Source organism: Chlorocebus sabaeus, chromosome 10 (genome assembly GCF_047675955.1).
Source record: "Chlorocebus sabaeus isolate Y175 chromosome 10, mChlSab1.0.hap1, whole genome shotgun sequence".
NCBI classification, from domain to species: domain Eukaryota; kingdom Metazoa; phylum Chordata; class Mammalia; order Primates; family Cercopithecidae; genus Chlorocebus; species Chlorocebus sabaeus.
Genome location: NC_132913.1, coordinates 128,762,787 through 128,784,333, shown reverse-complemented (window position 1 = coordinate 128,784,333; position 21,547 = coordinate 128,762,787). Strand labels below are relative to the sequence as shown.

Sequence of the window (21,547 nt, the reverse complement as noted above, 5' to 3'; positions counted from 1 at the left end):
GAGGCAGCGCTGCAGATGGGAGCGGGGGCTGACGTTGGAGGACTGTGGGAGTGAGGCAGCGCTGCAGACGGGAGCGGGGGCTGACGTTGGAGGACTGTGGGAGTGAGGCAGCGCAGACGGGAGCGGGGGTTCTGGAAACTTGGAGCCAACTGTGCCCGGTGGGTGGCGGCTTGCTGAGGGGTTGGCTTCCACCCCTCCCGTCAGCACATCGAGTCTGGTGAATGGGATGGAGCTCGTGAACCTCACACGGTCTCAGTGTACCCCTGCGTGGACTCCAGGTTCTGTCCTGCAGCCCAATCATACCTGTAGCCTTTGGCCCTGGGTGTTCAGGGGCTGTGGCTGCCCCCTCTTCTTGGTCTGCCTCTGCCCCAGCCCTAAAAAGATCCAGAGCATTTCTATGCATATCCATCAGACCCCTGTTGGACAAATGAGGAGGGTAGGGCCCCAAGCTCATCACATCGCCCGCTCTGTCAGTTCCCGAGTACAATCCTCGCAAGTGGCCACAAGCCCTCTTTTGAAGGATTTATAGACCTCCTTGTGGAGCAGCCAAGTTCCCTGGTTCTCGCCATTAGCAGACAGTGGAAGGTGGCAGGGGTCAGACCCGAGAAACGGCAGACCATGGGTTACAGAACACTGCAGCATCTCTGCTGTCCTATGACCAGGATAGAAGGGGGCATGGGGTCACGGTGGGTCAGCTTAAGACCAAAAAGCTCTGTGTTCTTTGGCTCATTCTTGCTCCTTTCATTTGTAGGCTTTAAGGAGTTTTAAGCTGAGTGTCACTGTAGACCCCAAATACCATCCCAAGATTATTGGGAGAAAGGGGGCAGTGATTACCCAAATCCGGCTGGAGCATGACGTGAACATCCAGTTTCCTGATAAGGACGATGGGAACCAGGTGAGAGCCTCGATTGGAGCGCGTCTGGGGCAGAGGCGCTTGTTGACCTTTGCTGTGACTTGGGAGCAGTAACCAGATGTGCCTAGATGGGGGTTCGAGGGCCAAGTTGAGAGTGGCGAGTCTCTGAGGATCTGATTCTGGCTTGAGGTTTGGGCTATGTCTCAGCACTTGCCGGATAGGTGCGGTCTCTGGCACCATGTATCATCTGGGGCCTGGGGCCTTTTCTCCTGTGTCGCCTTCTGGAAAATGAGCAGGAGCTCCAGCTGGGTCCTTGATCAGTGGTACCTCCAGGTGTAGCTCCGGGCCTCTCTGAGGCTCCCAAGGGCTCGGGGGGTCAGGTGGCCGTTTCTCTGCAGCCCCATTTGTAAACACCGTTGTGCTTGCCGGATGGTACTTAGTAAACTCTTCTTGTTACTTCCTCCAAATTGCAGTGTCACCCCCCTGCCACTGGCTCTCATGACCTCCCGCTTCGCTCAGAACAAAATGAAAGGCAGCCTCATCCCCTCTCTGGGCTCTGCCACCTGGCATGCAGGGCAGCCCCACCCAACACCCCCATGTCTATCTGGCTCCCTCTTGCACACACATGGCCTTCCCAGGCTTGGTCTTTCCTGGCTCTGGCATCCTGCTGGGGTGTCTGCTTCCTAGACATGTCCAGCACAGCTTTGCCCACAGTGGGAGACTAGCAAGCCTTGGTGACCACGGTTGTGCTGGCGACCAGAAACAGTCAGCAGACCCTCTGGCAGCAAAGCCCCTCCCCGCCTCGCTCCCACTGCCTCTGGCGGCAAAGCCCCTCCCCGCCTCGCTCCCACTGCCTCTGGCGGCAAAGCCCCTCCACGCCTCGCTCCCACTGCCTCTGGCGGCAAAGCCCCTCCACGCCTCGCTCCCACTGCCTCTGGCGGCAAAGCCCCTCCCCGCCTCTCGCTTCCACTGTGGGCATGCTGCCCGGGGTTTTCCGTGGCTTCACCTTCCCCTTCTTTCTCCCCAGCTTCTTGTTTCCTTTTGGATCTTTGAGTCACACACACCCCAGCCAGGCCAGGAGGGCCCACCTGCACCCTGCCTCCTCCGGCTCCCACATCCTCTTCTCTCTCCAAGTACATTTTTAAATTTCTAATCTTGATCTTGAGAGTTTAGCTCTTTTTTTTTTTTTTTTTTTTTTGAGAGAAAGAGTCTTGTTCTATTGCCCGACTGGAGTGTAGTGGCACAATCTCGGCTCACTGTAACCTCCACCTCCCAGGTTGAAGTGATTCTCGCGCTGCAACCTCCCAAGTAGCTGGGACTACAGCTGTGAGCCACCATTCCCAGCCCAGGAGTTCAACTCTTTTAAATCTCTCACCCTTCTTGCCCTTTATTTCCCTCTGCTATTCTATATAATTACCAATTTTAAGTCATTATAGGGGAGGTGCAGTGGCTCACACCGGTAATTCCAGTACTCTTGGAGGCTGAGGCGGGTGGATCACCTGAGGTCAGGAGTTCAAGGCCAACCTGACCAACATGGCGAAAGCCTGTCTCTACTAAAAATACAAAAATTAGGCAGGGGTGGTGGCGTGCGCCTGTAATCCCAGCTACTTGGGAGACTGAGACATAAGAATAGCTTGAACCCAGGAGGTGGAGGTTGCAGTAAGCCAAGATCACGCCATTGTGCTCCAGCCTGGGCAACAGAGTGAGACTCCGTCTTTTAAAACAAAAGTCATTATTTAGCAGTTAGACTATTCCATCTAATACACCATAAGCCAAGTGGGGTGGAGCCGTCATTTCTTCAGGGCAGCTTTTTCCTGTGAGCTGTGCTTCTGTTCGTGAGGTTCTGTGCCTGGCAGCACGCAGGTAGTGCCTGAGGCTCAGCTCTGCTGGGCCACGTGTGGGTGGGGCTGCTGCCTCCTGCTCTGGCATTTTGCTTCAATCTGGACAGAACCTTCTTGGGCTGCTGCTCTGTTGTCTCTAGGTTGGGGGCTCTGTCGCCCAGGCTGGAGTGCAGTGGTGCAATCTCGGCTGACTGCAACCTCCGCCTCCCGGGTTCACGCCATTCTCCTGCCTCAGCCTCCCATGTAGCTGGGACCACAGGCGCCTGCCACCTCGCCCGGCTAATTTTTTGTATTTTTAGTAGAGACGGGGGTTTCACCGTGTTAGCCAGGATGGTCTCGATCTCCTGACCTCGTGATCGGCCCGTCTTGGCCTCCCAAAGTGCTGGGATTACAGGCGTAAGCCACCGCGCCCGGCCTAGGTTGGGTCTTTCTGCTCGTTTCCTTTCCAGGCATTTGTCCCTGTCCTCTAGTCCTGTTGTGTGGTGGTGCTTCCGTGTTGTAGACGTGTTGTTTTCACCGATTGTGGGTTACAGGTGTTTTATTACCACATTTCCTCCTCTATGCCCTGAACTGTCTGCTTGGTCTGCCCGTCTGCCATCCCAAGTGTGGTGGTGTCTCCTATCCGTTTGTATGGCCCACGGCAGGCCTGAGCCAGCGGGGGCTCTGAGGGAGGGAGGGCTCGCTGTGGAATGCCAGCCAGCCGGCCTCCAGCACAAAGATCCCTCCAGACTGTGGCCCACGTAGGCAAAGCAGCAGGAAGCTGAGGGGCTGGGGCTTTGTCCTTTTTTTTTTTTTTTGAGATGGAGTCTTGCTCTGTCACCCAGGCTGGAGTGCAGTGGCGCGGTCTCAGCTCACTGCAAGCTCCACCTCCCGGGTTCCCACCGTTCTCCTGCCTCAGCCTCCCAAGTAGCTGGGACTACAGGCACGCGCCACCACGCCCGGCTAGTTTTTTGTATTTTTAATGGAGACGGGGTTTCACCGTGTTAGCCAGGACGGTCTCAATCTCCTGACCTCATGACCCACCCGCCTCGGCCTCCCACAGTGCTGGGATTACAGGCGTGAGCCGCCGCGCCTGGCCGGGGCTTTGTCTTTGCCCCGCTGTCCTTGAGTCCAGAGTTCTTGCCTGTCAGTGTCTGTCCTTTGTCTTTGAGGACAAATGTCCTTTTTCATCCTGTAATTCACTGTCTTTCGGGTGGAGTTTGGGAAGAATCGGGAGCTGAGTGGACATTGTTAACCTCTGTTTTACATCAGCCGTTATGTTGCTTCCACCGTCTCTCTCCTGAGCTGTTTCCCTTAGCAGTGGGGGCTGGCTCTGGCCCCTGCCGGGAATCCCAGTAAGGCATCCCCTTTTCTGACTACTTTCTCCTTTTTTAGCCCCAGGACCAAATTACCATCACAGGGTACGAAAAGAACACAGAAGCTGCCAGGGACGCTATATTGAGAATTGTGGGTGAACTTGAGCAGATGGTTTCTGAGGACGTCCCGCTGGACCACCGTGTTCACGCCCGCATCATCGGTGCCCGCGGCAAAGCCATTCGCAAAATCATGGATGAATTCAAGGTGAGCCGGCTGGAAGCACAGTGGGTGAGAATCCCTCTCTCACCGGGGCGCCTGGCTGGACAGAAGAAAGGGGAGGGCATGGCCTTCCCCTCAAGATGATGAGGCCACAACCCCAGGGCTGGCCGTGGAGCTGTCCTCATGGACACCTCAGGTCAGTGCAGGCGATGGCCTGTGTGAGGCACCACGATGGCCCATTAGGGCATTCCCGTGACGGCTGCCTGGCGAGCTCCTCTGTGGGTGGGAATTTCATGCAAGAGCGTACAGTGCGTGCTGCGGCCCTCTGTCTGCTGTGAACAGGGTGCTCCCGAGACGCACCTAACTTGGTGTGGTGATGAGACTAACTTCAGAACAACTCTGAAACCAGATTTTAAAATGTTTGCTAACCCAGAAAATGCTTCACTAGAAACAGACACATAATTTTAACCCTTTTCCTCGCTCACAGCCCCTCATCTGCCGTTGTACCTCCTTCCAGGTGGACATTCGCTTCCCACAAAGCGGAGCCCCAGACCCCAACTGTGTCACTGTGACGGGGCTCCCAGAGAACGTGGAGGAGGCCATCGACCACATCCTCAACCTGGAGGAGGAATACGTGAGTCTGGGTGGGCCTTGGAGCCCGGAGGCACCCTGGCACGTCCACGGGCCTGAGGCCCAGCCAGGAGCTTCAGGGGACAAGAGGGCACTTGTGTTTCCAGAGACAGGCGAGGTGCAGGGGTGAGCAGGCGGGCGGGATGCTGGGCAGAGTGACCCTGTTTTCCTGTCCTCTGCCTGCAGCTGGCTGACGTGGTGGACAGCGAGGTGCTGCAGGTGTACATGAAACCCCCGGCACACGAGGAGGCCAAGGCACCTTCCAGAGGCTTTGTGGTACGGGACGCACCCTGGACCGCCAGCAGCAGTGAGAAGGTCAGACACGGGCTTCTGCCCTCCTGGGTCCCAGGGCGGGCTTGGTGTCCCGAGGGTGGCAGCTGCGTCGGAAGCTGCTTGCGAGTCGGGGAGCAACCCCTCCTGAAGCTGTGTCCTCTCTCTGCACAGGCTCCCGACATGAGCAGCTCTGAGGAATTTCCCAGCTTTGGGGCTCAGGTGGCTCCCAAGACCCTCCCTTGGGGCCCCAAACGATAATGATCAAAAAGCAGAAACCTCTCCAGCCTGCTGACCCGAACCCAACCACACAATGGTTTGTCTCAATCTGACCCAGCGGCTGGACCCTTCGTAAATTGTTGACGCTCTCCCCCCTTCCCGAGGTCTCACAGGGAGCCCAGTGCCTGGCTCTGCGTGCGGCCGCTCCTCCAGGCCTGGCTGTGCGCTGCCCGCTCAGGACCTGCTCCACTGTTTAACACTAAACCAAGGTCATGAGCATTCGTGCTAAGATAACAGACTCCAGCTCCTGGTCCACCCGGCATGTCAGCCAGCACTCTGACCTTCATCACCAGAGCTCCGCAGCTGTGGCTAGGATTCGACTTCCTGTGTCATGACCTCAGGAAATAAACGTCCTTGACTTTATAAAAGCCAAACGTTTGCCCTCTTCCTTTCCCACCTCCTGCCCATTTCCCGTGGTCCAGACCGTCCTGTTGGTGGAGTGCAGTCAGCCTCTTCCAGCTGCCAAAGCGCCTCAGCACAGGTGTCCGCAAGGAAGACCTGGCTCTGGACAGCAGGAGGGCGGGTTCCTGGAGCTGGGGGGTGACCTGAGAGGCAGACGGTGATTTGGGTTCTCAGGCAGTCCCGATTTTACCTGCCATGGGGTCTGAAAGCACCAAGGGTCCCTGCCCCTGCCTCCACTGCCAGACCCTCGGCCTGAGTCTGGTGAGTGGAGCCTGGAGGCAAGGCAGTAGGCACCATCTGGGTCCCCTGTGGCCGTCAGAGTGTCTGCTGTGATTGAGACGTGCACAGGATGGGGGAGGTAGGGCCTTACGCTTATCCTCAGTGGGGGCAGTTTGCCTTAGATGACAGCTAGGCTTTTCTTCACGCCACCTGCAGCCCCTGCCCTAGATGCCATGTTCAGTTGCCTTCTTTCTACCTCAGCCGGCGTGGAGTGGTCTCTGCAGTTAGTGCCACCCCACACACTCATCTCTTGATTGAGACGTTTCTGGTGGTTGTGGGTTTCCTGTGGAGCTGGGGTTGGGCGCCATGTACCAAAGCTGGAGGCTGGCGCTCTCCCTCAGCACAGGTGGGTCAGCGGCCAGCAGGCCCATCCAGAGTGGGAGTGGGCACTCCCACCCACCCACAGGCCGTCCAGATGTGCATGCCAGCCCCTAGGAGCAGGTCCTGGGTGATTGGCAGTTTTCACGGTCCAGGGCCAAGAGACGATGGCATGGGGCCTGGAGCATGAGGTAGAGCAGAATGCAGACCACACCACTGGATGCCGAGAGCCCCTGCTCTCCGAGGGAGGCATCTGTGTCTTGCTGTGAGGGCCGAGGACGGGGCCCCAGTCTCTGGTTTTCTGGTCTTCCCATCCTTGTCTCTGTCCCCCACAGAGGTGACAGAGCTGCTGGCGAGTTGTCCCAGGTATTTGAGTTACGGAAAAGCTGACTGGCGCCCATCCATCTCCCAGCCCTTCCCTGGGGACAGTCGCTTCTGCCTTGACACCTCACCCCGTGTTTCTATCAGTTGAATAACTCAAGCTTGGTCATCTTCAGACTCCGGAATTCCTGAGTAGACCCAGAATGGCTTAGCCCAAGTCTAGCTGCAGCTGCCTTGGCAAGTCCGCATTTGCTCAGGCAGCCCTAATCGGGCCTGTTCACAGGAATGGTAAATTGGATCGGAAGGAACATTTCCTCCAGCTTCACAGGTTAGGGTGACCGTGGCTTAGGAAATGGAAGGAAAGCGAGGCACTTTTCTACCTTTCCCGGGATCTGTCCCCTCCACCTCCACGGGGGAGGCCGCTGGGGGAGGGACTGCCACCTCTTCCCCATCTGCGTGAGTTCTGGAACTCTGTCCTGTTGGCTGCTTGCTTCCAGCTCCCTCCAGTCTCCATCCCAGTGGGTTCCTCCTCTGTCTTTTCTACAATGTTCTAAAACATCCGGCCCCTACCCTCCCAAAGGTAAATTTTAATTCTCCCCAAATTTTGCACATCTCTGTATGTCACTCGATGTCTCAGACGCAAGCCCTTTCCTAAACTGTTTTGGCTCTCTCTTTTCCTTTGGGTGGTGGTTGTAAGGGTGATGAAATGACTGTCCCCAGCCTGCCTCCCTGAAGCCTCTGTGCTGTCAGGAGAGCCCTGGGCAGGGATGAGGCTGGGGTGAGGCGTGTGTGTGCTTTTCCTCTTGTCAGATGTCTTCCATATTATCTGTTTCCATAGCTACAATCCATCCCTTGGCCTTAACTTTGGAATTTGGAGATTATATGCAAACATGTGTAAAGGCTCATGAATATGGATGACACTGGAATTTTATAAATTCTAAAATAAAACCCAAAACCAGATGTAGTGTGCTGGGACTCACTTTGTCATGCTGCCGCCTATGTGTTCCCTTTCTCGTCACCCTGGAGTGGTGACTGGCATCCATGGGTAGTTTGTCTTTGGTGTGATTTTCTCAGCAGTTCTCAACACTGTGTTCAACGGCCCCTCGAGAGCCACATTAAGGGAGACTCAGGTGTCATGGCAAGAGGGTGGCTGCCTGTCCCTGTCCTCTGGCCACCAGCCAGTCAGCAGCTGCCCTGCAGCCCTCCTCGTTGAGGGTGGACAACTGTCCTTGTGGAGCAGCACCTGCCACTCCCTTTCAGGACTCTTGCCAGCCTCAGTGGCATTCCTGGCACCCTGGACCCAGCTTGTGAGTTATGATGAGCTGAGTTAGGGGGTGGGGGGTGTAGGCGGAGGCCTCGGCTGGAGGAGGAGGGAGGGGTGTTGAGTGGGAGGAGCCACCCCGGCCTCCTGAGTGGCAGGAGATAACCGGGAAGAGTCAAGAGAGAATTGGTGTCCCTGCTGCTGACTGGGTTGGTCCCCACCTGGGAAGATGGGTGTGGCAGCTCCTCTTAAAGCCAAACATGTTGGCCAGATGCCGTGGCTCAAGCCTGTAATCCCAGCACTGTGGGAGGCGGAGACAGAGGATCATGAGGTCAGGAGATTGAGACCATCCTGGCTAACACGGTGAAATCCCGTCTCTACTAAAAATACAAAAAATTAGCCGGGCGTGGTGGGCACCTGTAGTCCCAGCTACTCGGGAGGCTGAGGCAGGAGAATGGTGTGAACCCAGGAGGTGGAGCTTGCAGTGAGCCGGGATCGCGCCACTCACTCCAGCCTGGGCCCCAGAGTGAGACTCCGTCTCAAATTTTTAAAAAAAGCCAAACATGTTTACCCCGACCCAGCAGTTCTGTTGGACCCTAAATATGCAAAACCCCCAGCAGAGCACGCCCACAACCCACAGCAGAGCACACCCGCACCCCACATCAGAGCACGCCTGCACCCACGGCAGAGCACGCCCGCACCCACATCAGAGCACCCGCACCCACGGCAGAGCACGCCCGCACCCCACGGCAGAGCACCCGCACCCCCGGCAGAGCACGCCCGCACCCCACGGTGGAGCACGCCCATACCCCTGGCAGAGCACCCGCACCCGCACCCATGGCAGAGCACAACTGAAAATGACCCAAGCCAAACATGAAGCCGCCCAGCAGCGAGGAGGGGCTGCCATGGATGCTGGGCACAGATGGAGCTCGTGCAGTGTCCCATGGCAGACGCCAGACAGCGTCCCTAGTTCCATCCCTGCTTGGCGGCCAAGGTGGTGGCTACTCTGGATGGGAGAGGGTCACAGGCAGGGTAGGGCGCACGTGGGCATCGGGGCCCTGGATGGGAGAGGGTCACAGGCAGGGTAGGGCGCACGTGGGCATCGGGGCCCTGGATGGGAGAGGGTCACAGGCAGGGTAGGGCGCACGTGGGCATCGGGGCCCTGGATGGGAGAGGGTCACAGGCAGGGTAGGGCGCACGTGGGCATCGGGGCCCTGGATGGGAGAGGGTCACAGGCAGGGTAGGGCGCACGTGGGCATCGGGGCCCTGGATGGGAGAGGGTCACAGGCAGGGTAGGGCGCACGTGGGCATCGGGACCCTGGATGGGAGAGGGTCACAGGCAGGGTAGGGCGCACGTGGGCATCGGGGCCCTGGATGGGAGAGGGTCACCGGGTAGGGCACACATGGGCATCGGGGCCCTGGATGGGAGAGGGTCACGGGGTAGGGCGCATGTGGGCATCGGGGCCCTGGATGGGAGAGGGTCACCGGGTAGGGCGCACGTGGGCATCGGGGCCGTGGATGGGAGAGGGTCACCGGGTAGGGCGCACGTGGGCATCGGGGCCGTGGATGGGAGAGGGTCACGGGGTAGGGCGCACGTGGGCACCAGGACCCTGGATGGGAAAGGGTCACAGGCAGGGTAGGGCGCATGTGGGCATCGGGTGATGTGAATTTGCCTCTGACCCACATGCTGGTTACAGGAGTTTGTTCACCTGGAAGCCTGTGTGACCTGAGCATTTTCTTACGTTTCAATAAATTCACCTTAAAACTTTGAAGTTTAAGACAGCAACAATAAAAAGCAGCCAGCGGGAAGTAAGTACACGTGGGTTGTAATCCGCACTCTACTGAGCGAGGGCACACGTGGAATGGCTGAGCGGGGTCCCCGTCTGTGTAAAAGTTTCCGAGGTTCCCGCCCCGGGTCCTGTGTGCTGTCCGCCATGCTCTGGCCGGTGGTGTCCAGCCTTCGAACCCCGTGAGCCCCTCATTCCTGCTGGAAGAGCCCTTACATGGAGGCAGAGCACAGTGCTCTTAAGAGGCAGGTGAACAAGTGGCAAATCCTAAAGAAATGCCACAAGCAAGCACGCTGCCCTCAGGCCAGGCATCACTGCGGGTTAAATAGAACGCAGGTGAAGATGTTCAGAAGGAGGCCTTTTCTATGGAGTATGTTTGGCAGTACTCATCAGAGCACATTAAAACCACATATTCTGGGCCGGGCGCGGTGGCTCACGCCTATAATCCCAGCACTTTGGGAAGCCGAGGCGGGCACATCATGAGGTCAGGAGATGGAGACCATCCTGGCTAACACGGTGAAACCCTGTCTCCACTAAAAATACAAAAAAATTAGCCAGGTGTGGTGGCGGGCGCCTGTAGTCCCAGCTACTCGGGAGGCTGAGGCAAGAGAATGGCATGAACCCGGGAGGCAGAGCTTGCAGTGAGCTGAGATCGCGCCACTGCACTCCAGCCTGGGCGACAGAGAGAGACTCCGTCTCAAAAAAAAAAAAAAACAAAAAACACGTATTTTTTTTCCCCTGAGACACAGTCTCACCCTGTCACCCAGGCTGTAGTGCAGTGGCACGATCTCGGCTCACTGCAAGCTCTGCCTCCCGGGTTCAAGCAATTTTCTTGCCTCAGCCTCCCGAGTAGCTGGGACTACAGATGCCCGCCACCTCGCCCAGAATAACTTTTGTATTTTTAGTAAAGACAGGGTTTCACCATGTTGGACAGGCTAGTCCCAAACTCCGGACCTCGTAATCCTCCCGCCTCGGCCTCCCAAAGTGCTGGGATTACAGTTGTAAGCCACCGCGGCCGGCCAAAAACCACATACTCTTTTTGACACTTAAGTGCCACTTGTAGAACTCCAAGGAAATCAATACAGATGAGCACAGACCCATTTGTTGGCAAGTGGACGGTTACACTGGGAATGCTGTGGGGCGGCAACAGCCAGGGGAAGATTCATGTGGCTCCTCAGCACAGGGCAAAACTGCACGTCACGCTGCGATCCAGGGTGGAAAACAATTACGTACGATCACACAAACTGCTGGGGGAAAAGCCACCAGATGTACAGGTATCCATGTTTCCTCCTCTCATTCCAAAACCTCCCCCATTTGGGTGCTTGCTGTGTACTATGCCCCGAGGAACAGAGAGAAAAAGAGCAAGTGGGGCCCTGGGTCAGGGGCCAGGAGCTGGGAGAGGGAGGGAAGTTGGGCAAGGATCAAAAGGACACGTTTAATTGCCGTAGAAGACAAAGAGACACTGTCAGAGGTTGCCTATGGTGGCTAGGGGGCAAGGGGAACCTGATTCAAGAAACAAGCATCCAGAGGACCCAGATAATTGGGAATGGAGGGAGAGGGTGAACGGACCCTTGCTGTGGCCTGGGACACAGAGGTGCAGGGTCTGAGAGCTGGGGCATGTGGGTGATGTCCCTGCGCGGACAGGGCAGGAAGAGGCGGGTGGGTCCAGAGGACCCGAGGGAGACAGGCCCTGTGCTCTGCCACATTCGAAGGTCAGCAGGTGTAAGAGGAGAGGGTGATGCGGCCAGGGGCGGTGAGGACCACAAAGCCCACCGGCCTGATGAGAACTGTCGTGTCCAGGGGTCTGGGGAGGCCACCGAGGGATGGGGGCCTTGGGTGCAGGGGCCCCTTGAGCTTATGTCTGGGAACGGAAAACAAAGAGGGCCTTGTGAGCTGACAGTCCCTCCCAGCTGGGGATGGAGTGACAGGTGCTCTCAGGAGAGAAGCCGGCGCTGGGGGGAAGCAGGCAATGTGCTCAGAGATGAGGGCACGACAGCAGCCAGCGGTTCACACAGCCATTGCCTGAGGGAAGAGGAGAAGGACACGGTTCACAGGGCTCAGCAGGGGCTGCTCCCCTAAGGGCCACCAGATGTCCTTCCAGGCGTCACTGCCGCAGCTGGCTGGCTTTGGGAACCCTGAAGGGTGTCCAGTGGGGGCTGAGCTGGGGAGAGGGTTGGGGGCAGGGACAAGCCAGACTAGGGCCAGGAGCAGGCCATGGCCACAAGGCACAGTGGGCAGCTGGGCAGGGCCCTGTGACCTCAGGAAGTGCACGAGGCAGGGGTGCCTGGGGCAGGGGTGCATGGGGCAGGGGCCTGGCTGCTCCCAGACTTGCCTCTGAGCCCTGGCGCTGCTCATCCTTTGCTCCATTTGTTCCAAAAAGAGCCTGTCGCCAAGAAAGGGCAGCAAGAGGAAGAGGGATGTGACTCTGTGTCCAGAGGTGCAGCAGCCACTGACAAGGACAGGGAGAGGGCTGGGGGGAGGGCCAAGACTGGGCTGTGCAGTTCACCTCATTCTCAGCCAGCGCCTGCTTAGCCAGGTAGTACTCCCGCTTCACTTTGATCTCCACAGACTCTGGGATGTCAGGCACCAGGAGGTCCAGGAGCCGGCCGATGGAGAAAACCACATGCTGGGAGCAGAGGAAGGTACTCACCCACCCAAACGCCCAGAGTGGCCTTCACAGGCCCAGGCAGGCCAGGGCTCCAGCACCTGCTCCCAGCTGTGGGTGGAGCTAGAAAGCAGCTGTGCAGGAAAAGGAACCCCAGAAGGGGCAGAGGCCACCCCAGCTTTTGTGGCCCTGGAGCTCCTGTGGAGACACCCACAATGCCCAGACACGCATGTCCACACCACAACCCAGGGATGAGGCCAGGCAGGGAAAACGCAGGTGCAGAGAAGAGCTCTGATTTGACCAAGATGACAAGATGACACAGCAGGAAGTGATCGCAGCGACTCCTCACCACGTGCTCAAATTAGGCAAAGCACAGGGTGGGGGCGTCATGCCATGGATGGGAGAACCAGCAGGTGCCCCGGCTACCTCAAACACAATGACGAAGGCCAGGCGGATGGCAAGAAGATTCCAGTAGGTCTGGGAGTAATGCCCATCGTCATCCCGGAAAGCCCGATACCTGCCGCAGACACAGGACTCAGTAGGTGGGGCCAGGGCGGAGCACTGGCTGGGCAGGGGCCTCTGGAATTAGCCTGTCTCCCCTTTTCCCACCGTTTCCCTCTCAGATCCCATGTTCCAGTCCTGGCTCTTCATCGAGGGTGCCTGGAATGGGGGTTATCCCCAAACAGGATACTCTGACGATACCTGTGACCGGTGGGTTCCAGAGGCAAATGTGCTGGACACTGGGCTAAACTGGACCCCCTCCCAGTGGAAACGCTTCATTTTCTAGTAGATGTGACAGGCCAGTAAGTCTGTGCTTCTATGGATGACGTCAGTCTACTTATAGGGTGAAAACGCGCCGCCTGCTGGCCTCTGTGAGATCAGCACCTGCTCAGACTGTCCCTGCCCGCAGTGCCCTCCCTCCCTAGCATAAGCCACCCTCGGCTTCACTTGCTATTTCAGACTCTGACATCTTCCTGTGTCTCTGTCACATGGTCAAGATGTGACATTCCATTTTCTTTTCTTTTTTTCTTGAGACGGAATCTCACTCTGTCGCCCAGGCTGGAGTGCATTGGTGCTATTCAGCTCACTGCAAGCTCCGCCCCCCGGGTTCACGCCATTCTCCTGCCTCAGCCTCCCCAATAGCTGGGACTACAGGCGCCGCCACCTCGCCCGGCTAGTTTTTTGTATTTTTAGTAGAGACGGGGTTTCACCGTGTTAGCCAGGGGGGTCTCGATCTCCTGACCTCGTGATCTGCCTGCCTCGGCCTCCCAAAGTGCTGGGATTACAGGCGTGAGCCACCGCGCCCGGCCTCATTTTCTTTTTTTTTTTTTTTTTTTTGAGACGGAGTCTTGCTCTGTAGCCCGGACTGGAGTGCAGTGGCCGGATCTCAGCTCACTGCAAGCTCCGCCTCCCGGGTTTACGCCATTCTCCTGCCTCAGCCTCCGGAGTAGCTGGGACTACAGGCGCCCGCCACCTCGCCCGGCTAGTTTTTTGTATTTTTAGTAGAGACGGGGTTTCACCGTGTTAGCCAGGATGGTCTCGATCTCCTGACCTCGTGATCCGCCCGTCTCGGCCTCCCAAAGTGCTGGGATTACAGGCTTGAGCCACCGCACCCGGCCTCCCATTTTCTAATATAAAGTTACATGTTGCACTCCATGAAAACCATTACCAGGGCCAACTTTGTAGGAAAAGAAAAAAAAAAAAAAGAACCAAATATTGAAAGTTAAAAATAAAAATCCCTCAAATGAATGGGATGAACTTTTAAGTGGCTAGACACAGCAGAAGAGAGACTGGGGACGGGGAGACAGTGACGATGAGACCACCCTGCAGGCAACATAGCACAGTCGCCACCGGGGGAAGCGGGCCACAGCCCGGTGGGAGTCCAGATGACAATGGACAAGCAGAGAAGCTTTGCTGGAAGGAGTAAGATGGAGACATTTCCAGAACTAAACAAAGACGTAACTCTTTCAGCTGGGCGTAGTGGCTCACGCCTGTAATCCCAGCACTCTATTTATTTATTTATTTATTTATTTATTTGATGGAGTCTTGCTCTGTTGCCCAGGCTGGAGTGCAGTGATCTCAGCTCACTGCAACCTCCGCCTGCTGGGTTGAAATGATCCTCCCGCCCCAGCCTCCAGAGCAGCTGAGATTACAGGCATGAACCCACGCCCAGGTGTTTTGTTTTTTGTTTTTGAGATGGAGATGGAGTCTCTATCGCCCAGGCTGCAGTGCAGTGCAGTGCACTCAGCTCACGGCAAGCTCTGCCTCCCTGGTTCATGCTATTCTCCCGCCTCAGCCTCCCGAGCAGCTGGGACTACAGGCGCCCGCCGCCACACCCAGCTAATTTTTATATTTTTAGTATAGACGGGGTTTCACCGTGCTTACCAGGATGGTCTCCATCTCCTGACCTCATGATCAACCCGCCTCAGCCTCCCAAAGTGCTGGGATTACAGGTGTGAGCCACCGCACCAGCCTTTTTTTGTATTTTTAACAGAGATGGAGTTTCACCATGTTGGTCAGGCTGGTCTCGAACTCCTGACCTCAAATGATCCGCCTGCTTCAGCCTCCCAAAGTGCTGGGATAACAGGCATGAGCCACCGTGCCAGCCAAAATTCTTTAAGAGATAGTCTCTGTCTCTGTCACCCAGGCTGGAGTGCACTGGCATGATCACAGCTCACTGCAGCCCTGACCTCCCAGGCTCAAGCAATGCTCCCACCTCAGCCTCCCAAGTAGCTGGGATTACAGGTGCATGCCTCCAAGCCCAGCTAATTTTTTTTATTGAGGTCTCACCACGTTGCCCAGCCTGATCTCAAACTCCTGGGCTCAAGCAGCCTTCCCAACTCAGCCACCTAAAGTGCTGGGATTACAGAAAACATTTTTTTCTTTTATTTTTTTATTTTTATTTTTTGAGACAGAGTCTCTCACTCTGTTGCCCAGGCTGGAGTGCAGTGGCATGATCTTAGCTCACTGCAACCTCCACCTCCTGGGTTCACGCTATTCTCCTGCCTCAGCCTCCCGAGTAGCTGGGACTACAGGCGTTCGCCACTATGCCTGGCTAATTTTTTTGTATTTTTAGTAGAGACGGGGTTTCACTGTTTTAGCCAGGGTGGTCTTGATCTCCTGACCTCGTGATCCGCCCGTCTCGGCCTCCCAAAGTGCTGGGATTACAGGTGTGAGTCAGCCTCCCAAGTATGTGGGATTATAGGCATGTGCTACCACACCCAGATAATTTGTGTGTGTGCGTGTAGGTTTTTTTTTTTTTTTTTTTTTAGACGGAGTCTCGCTCTGTCGCCCAGGCTGGAGTGCAGTGGCAAGATCTCGGCTCACTGCAAGCTCTGCCTCCTAGGTTCACCCTATTCTCCTGCCTCAGCCTCCCGAATAGTTGGGACTACAGGCACCAGCCACCACGCCCGGCTAATTTTTTGTATTTTTAGTGGAGATGGGGTTTCACTGTGTTAGTCAGGATGGTCTCGATCTCCGGACCTTGTGATCTGCCCACCTCAGCCTCCCAAAGTGCTGGGATTACAGGCGCGAGCCACTGCGCCCGGCCTGAAAGAATTATTAAAGGATAGACTTCAGCAAGAAAAAAAAAAACTCAGAGAAGGCAATACATAAGAAATTAACCACATAAGTTAAAACACACAAATAAATTTGATGAACAGATGACTGAAAATGTTTTTTCATGTGTGTTTTTAACACTAAAGCTCAAACTCCATGTAACAATAATAAAGTGGAGACATTGGTGCTCACTAGGTGGTAAGGCATGTGAAGATCCTAGTCATACAGACAGAGAGGAAACAAAACTGAATTCATTCAGGCTTCTTTAGGATTATATATAGTTAAGAATGTGTGCTGGCTGGGTGTGGTGGCTTGTGCCTGTAATCCCAGTGCTTTGAGAGGCCAGTGCATTGCTTGAGGCCAGGAGTTTGAGACTAGCCTGGATAACATAACATAGTGAGACACCCCCAACTTAAAAAAAAAAAAAAAAAACGCCAGGCCTGGGGGCACATGCCTCTAGTTCTGGCTACTCAGGAGGCTGAGATGGGAGGATTGCTTGAACCCAGGAATTCTAGGGTGCACTGAGCTATAATTGTGGCACTGCGTTCTAGCACGGGATACAGAGCAAGACCCAGTCTCTAAAAAAAAGAAAAGAAAAAAGAATGTGTGCTACACATATGAGTAACCCATAAAATAATAGAAATATATGCCATCAGTTCCAAATAAACAAAAGAATAATAATAATAATAAAAAAACAGAACACTTTTACCCATCCACCAAAGTCAGGAGAGGAGGAATAAAAAGGATCAATAAAAGGAAAAAGTAAGTATCCATTATGAAGAGATCACAAGTACGAATTCATATGCAACTAAAAAGTTCAAAATACATAGAGCAAAACCTGAGACTTACATGAAAAAACTGATAATTCTATGGTTTCGTAATTTGACTGTTCAGATTTGCTCCAAAATTAGGAGACTATGATGTTTTTCAAGTTTATTGAAACACATGCAAAACTGCGTGGTAACCAGATCACAAAAGGAAGTCTCCACAAATGCTGGTGAACTACATCCTATCTGCTCTGCGGGTTCTGCGACCAACCAGCAATTCACCTAGAACCCACGATTTGCCCTTCAGCCCCGCAAAGCTCTGTCGCTTCCCGCGGGGAACCTCCCCCCAGCCCCCGCCCAGGGCGCCCCCAACTCCCTCCCTCCCCCGGCCTCGCCCCGCGGCGCCCGCCCCTCCCGGCTCCCACCGCCGCACCCCTACCCCGCCCGGGCCCCTCCGCCTCGTCCTCGTGCGCCCGCGGCCCCCCCGCCCGGCGAGGGCTCACCTGCACGTGCGGTTGTGCGCCGCGGCGAACGAGGGCGGGGCGCGCGCCAGCGTGAAGTTGACGAAGCCGCGCAGGTCGTGGGCGCGGGTCCACTGGTAGTAGGCGCGCGGCAGGAAGTCGGACGAGAAGGCCAGGAGGAAGGCCTGGGCGGCGGAGGGGTCAGTGCGGGGCAGCCTCCGCTCCGCCTCCGCTCCGTCCCCGCTGACCTCGCCCCCGCGCGCCCCTGCTCCGTCCCCGCGCGCCCCCCGCTGACCCCGCCCCCGCTCCCGCGCGCCCCCGCTCCGCCCCCGCTGACCCCGCCCCCGCTGACCCCGCCCGCCCCCGCCGCCCCCGCTCCCGCGCGCCCCCCGCTGACCCCGCCGACCCCGCCCCCGCCGCCCCCCGCTCCCGCGCGCCCCCGCTGACCCCGCCCCTGCGGGACCCCGCCCCCGCCCGCGCCTCACGTTGCTGGTGACCGCCAGGTGCGTGATGCCCGCCAGGATGTGGAACCAGATGCCGATGTCCTGGGCGCGCTCGGCCACCGGGCGCCGGTACTCGCAGACGAACTTGCGCGCGTCCAGGCGGATCTCCACCCAGTTGTTGAGCAGAGCGAAGAGCGGCGCGAGCGGACAGGCGGCCACGAAGATGGTGACGAAGCCGAACTGCAGCACTGCGGGGCGGGGGGCACGGCCGGGCTCTCCTACCGTCCGCCCTCAGCCCTCGGGACGCGCCCCCCGCGGAGGACCGGCCAGTCCACGTGGTGCCGCCGCCCCATCGCGGCTCATCCCCCTCCTGGTCTCGTTCGTCCTGGACCGCGCAGCGCCAGGGCCATCGCCCCTGACCGGCCCCAGGCTGGCCGTCCTGCCCTGAGCTCCGTGTTTCCGGCTGGTCACGGGCCTTCCCCGGCTGGGTGAGTTCATGGACTAACTCGGGGCGGGCGTGGGAGCAGAAACCTGCTTCTGATTTTACAACCGGCTTCTCCACTCGCCCCTCAGGGGAGCTGTTAGGAGATGGCTCTTTGGAAGGGGTTCCTGGGTCTTCGTCGAGAATTACTAGTGAGATCATTGGGGTCCAGGGTCCAGTGGTGGAGGGTCAGGGCGTCCACTCCTCGCCCTGGGAACTGCCTGCTCCCTTTCCACAGAAGCTGCCGCTGCGCTGGGGAGCTCCAGGCCCTGCCGGCTCACATGCCCTCTTCATAGGTTAAGAGCTGCCTGCCAGGCACAGTGTCTCACGCTTGTAATCCCCAGCACTTTGGGAGGCTGAGGCGGGTGGATCACGTGAGGTCAGGAGTTCGAGACCAGCCTGGCCAATATGGTGAAACCCCATCTGTACTAAAAACACAAAATTAGCTGGACGTGGTGGTGGGCACCTGTAATCCCAGCTACTCGGGAGGCTGAGGCAGGAGAATTGCTTGAACCTGGGAGGTAGAGGTCGGAGTGAGCCGAGATGGTGCCACTGCACTCCAGCCTGGGCGACAGAGGGAGACTGCCTCTCAAAAAACAAAATGAAAACAGGCCCTGCACGGTGGCTCATGCCTGTAATCACAGCACTTCGGGAAGCCGATGAGGGCGGATCATGAGGTCAGGAGATCAGGACTTATCCCGGCTAATACGGTGAAACCCCGTCTCTACTAAAAATACAAAAAATTAGCCGAGTGTGGTGGCGGGCACCTGTAGTCCCAGCTACTCAGGAGGCTGAGGCAGGAGAATGGCGTGAACCCAGGAGGTGAAGCTTGCAGTGAGCCGAGATTGCACCATTGCACTCCAGCCTGGGTGACAGAGCGAGACTCCGTCTTAAAAAAACAAAAAACAAAAACAAAACAAAACAAAAATATTGCCTGATGATTCCTTCTCCCTTTGTCAACTCAGAGTCAGACCCTGCGCTGCAGGGACAGCACAGGTGGTGCAGACCTGCCCTCTAGAGTGCACCACGTGTGCAGGCAATGAGCCACTGGTACTGTCCACCACCTGTCAAGGTGACAGTTGTGGGTCCACAAATAGCGTGGGCATTGAGGAGATTTCTGGGGACATCAGCTCTCCAGGCCGCTGCCTGGCAGTGTGGCTTCACCCTTCGAGGGCTTCTGTCAGCCCCCAGGGCCTGCTCTCCTAATTCTTTCCTTGCTCTGGCCCATGCTTTCTAGGTCCAGGGACCCTAGGGGAGCTCCACAACGACCCTGGGGGCCTCCTCCCTGTGCCGGTGCCCCTCTGTCCTCAGCCAACCCTCCTGGGCACTCTCAGGGGAAAAGAATTCCTTTCTGGATTCTCCACAGGCCCCACCCTCTGTCCCCACCCCACCACCACAGCACATTTCAGGGCAGATGTAGACAGAGGAATGTCAGGCTGGGAGGTCCCTGAGCAGAATGGCTGCCCATCCCTGCCCACGGCGCCAGCTACTGCCGCAGCTGCTAACGGGCTCCTACCCATTTCCAGGTACTCGTCGAACAGACCCTCACAGGGCACAAGCTCATAGTCGGCCTCCCAGGGCCCCTGGCTAGCCCCCGGAGAAGCTCCCGCCTTCCTCTTCTTGGAGCAAAGCTGGAACTTCTGCCACCAGCCCTTTAGCTTCCTGGGGACGGGAATACAGGAAAATGGCCTTTGATCCATGGTGGGTCTCAGTGACTGCTATAGTCCTGGGGAAGATGTGGCCAGGACGAGCCTGTTGCTTTGCAATTCAAGGCAGCAGGGAGGGGTGGGGTCTGGGGCCCGAGGGGTGGACACAGTGAGAGCCAACACCTTTGCAGATCGGACTCAGTGAAAGCGTCTGTGTCTGTTGGTCAGATGCAGAGGGGCGGTCTACCCTCCCAGCCCCCTGCATTGTTCCTTAAGGCTTTAGGGGTAATGGGCTCCTCCATTGCAAAGCAGTGCCCAAGAGCTCTGCCAAGGTTGGGAGGGAGTGGACGAGGACCACTGTTGTGTCCCAGGGAAAGCAGATGTCATGGAGGCCCACGGGTTGGGTTCGTCCTACAGGGGGCATGTGTGTATGTTGCCTTATCACACTGTCACTTGTCTCCGCCCTGCTCCTGCCAGGCACGGAGCTCCACCCTGCACCTTATGGTCTTGTGGTTTCACAGCACCAATAGTCAGAGGCAGGGCCGCCTCTCGGGATGTGGCGTGGCCACCATCTCCCAACTGCTATTTGTGGTGGCCCAGAAAAGGCAGTGCTGATTTGGGCGCTGTCTTCTGTGGGGAGATGAGGTGTTGAGGGGGCGCTGGGAGGGCGCTCAGATCAGTCTGGCCTTGAGCAGGAGGAAAGGCCCTGGGCAGTCTCTGTGAAGGATTCTGGCTTGAGAGGGGACTCGGTTGCCTTGATGGGGGCCACAATGCCTGCCAGTAGAGGTGGCACTAAGGAGATGGGAGCCTTGTGGTCAGGATGTCCCTGGCAAGGGCATCTGAGGCAGACATGTGTCTGAGGATCAACCCTGGGGCCTGGGGCCTCCTTTTCCTCCTCCCTCTTGTGCTACATTGGGGGCTGGGGATGCCAAGGAACACCCTGGCCCAGCTGCAGCATCTCTGAATGGACAGAGCCATCACCCCAGCCTGGGCCCAGGAACCCAGACCCCCTCTCCAGCTGAAGCTGGTCCCAGGGGTAGTGCCTTCCACAGCCATAAGCCAGAAGACCTCAGCCAGCCACATGGCAGCTGCAGGGCTGGCAGCCAGAGCCCGGGGCAGATGGCCGGGCACACTCCCCATCCCCCTCCCCAGGCAAGGTGCTAATGTCCAGGAAGGGACGGACCCTGCCTTCCCTTCACCTCTTCTCCCAGCTAGGGCTGGGCTGGAGGCTGCTACCACCAGGTGCTCTGGGGTCCCTTGGTCCTTGGATGCCACCCAGGGTGGAGTGGGGGACTCACGGGATGAGGACCTCCTGCATGTTGTTGATGACCTGCTTGCCCACCATGATGACCAGGAGCTCCTGTGCCAGCTCGATGAGGCAGCCACCGGCCGCGCACTACGGCAGCAGGGCTCAGGTTAGCTGGGAGAGGGACCAGCCACTCGCCCACCCATTCCTTCTTGTCTCAAAGCTGGCCCTCTTCCTGGCCCCCCACCTCCCTTCTGACATGCCTTGGGCACCTCGAGGGTTGCAGTGATGCTCCCACCACAACACGCCCTCCTGACCTCACAGGAGCCACCAGGTCCAGCTGGAAGACTGTGCATTGGAACAGCTGCAGGGGCCGCTGCTATATCTACCTAATGGCACCCCAGTTTTCCTTTGGAGACCCACAAGGGGTTACATGGGGCTGACTGTAGCCTCTGGCTTCAGGACAGGCCCACAAGGCAGGCCCCATCAATCAGTGACCCAGTTCAAGCCAGTGAGAGGTGGACACAGGGAGTTCCTAGGAACAAGCGCCTTGCAAGGGGTGCTAAGTCCGAGAGTGTCGGCCA

The 21,547-nt window shown here is 57.3% G+C and overlaps 2 protein-coding genes across 6 annotated transcripts in view; one reads left to right on the top strand and one right to left on the bottom strand.

Annotated features, from left to right (window-relative positions):
* The window catches only part of HDLBP (high density lipoprotein binding protein), a 90,571-nt gene extending 84,809 nt beyond the window's left edge, over window positions 1–5,762 (top strand). For all 5 annotated transcript variants that reach the window (XM_007966983.3, XM_038000592.2, XM_073020229.1 and 2 more), the window contains 5 exons: window positions 752–895; window positions 4,069–4,254; window positions 4,727–4,843; window positions 5,026–5,154; window positions 5,284–5,762. In XM_007966983.3, the coding sequence (XP_007965174.1) occupies window positions 752–895; window positions 4,069–4,254; window positions 4,727–4,843; window positions 5,026–5,154; window positions 5,284–5,370 (663 nt within the window). In that variant the 3' untranslated portion in view covers window positions 5,371–5,762. The remainder of the gene's footprint in view (window positions 1–751; window positions 896–4,068; window positions 4,255–4,726; window positions 4,844–5,025; window positions 5,155–5,283) is intronic.
* Window positions 5,763–11,790: 6,028 nt separating this feature from the next.
* Window positions 11,791–21,547, bottom strand: part of ANO7 (anoctamin 7) — a 37,169-nt gene continuing 27,412 nt past the window's right edge. The window contains exons 17-24 of the mRNA XM_073020231.1: window positions 21,016–21,113; window positions 19,588–19,733; window positions 17,633–17,838; window positions 17,190–17,332; window positions 12,788–12,878; window positions 12,263–12,382; window positions 12,089–12,139; window positions 11,791–11,917 (exon numbers count right to left, since the gene is read on the bottom strand). Of these exons, the coding sequence (XP_072876332.1) occupies window positions 11,861–11,917; window positions 12,089–12,139; window positions 12,263–12,382; window positions 12,788–12,878; window positions 17,190–17,332; window positions 17,633–17,838; window positions 19,588–19,733; window positions 21,016–21,113 (912 nt within the window). The 3' untranslated portion in view covers window positions 11,791–11,860. The remainder of the gene's footprint in view (window positions 11,918–12,088; window positions 12,140–12,262; window positions 12,383–12,787; window positions 12,879–17,189; window positions 17,333–17,632; window positions 17,839–19,587; window positions 19,734–21,015; window positions 21,114–21,547) is intronic.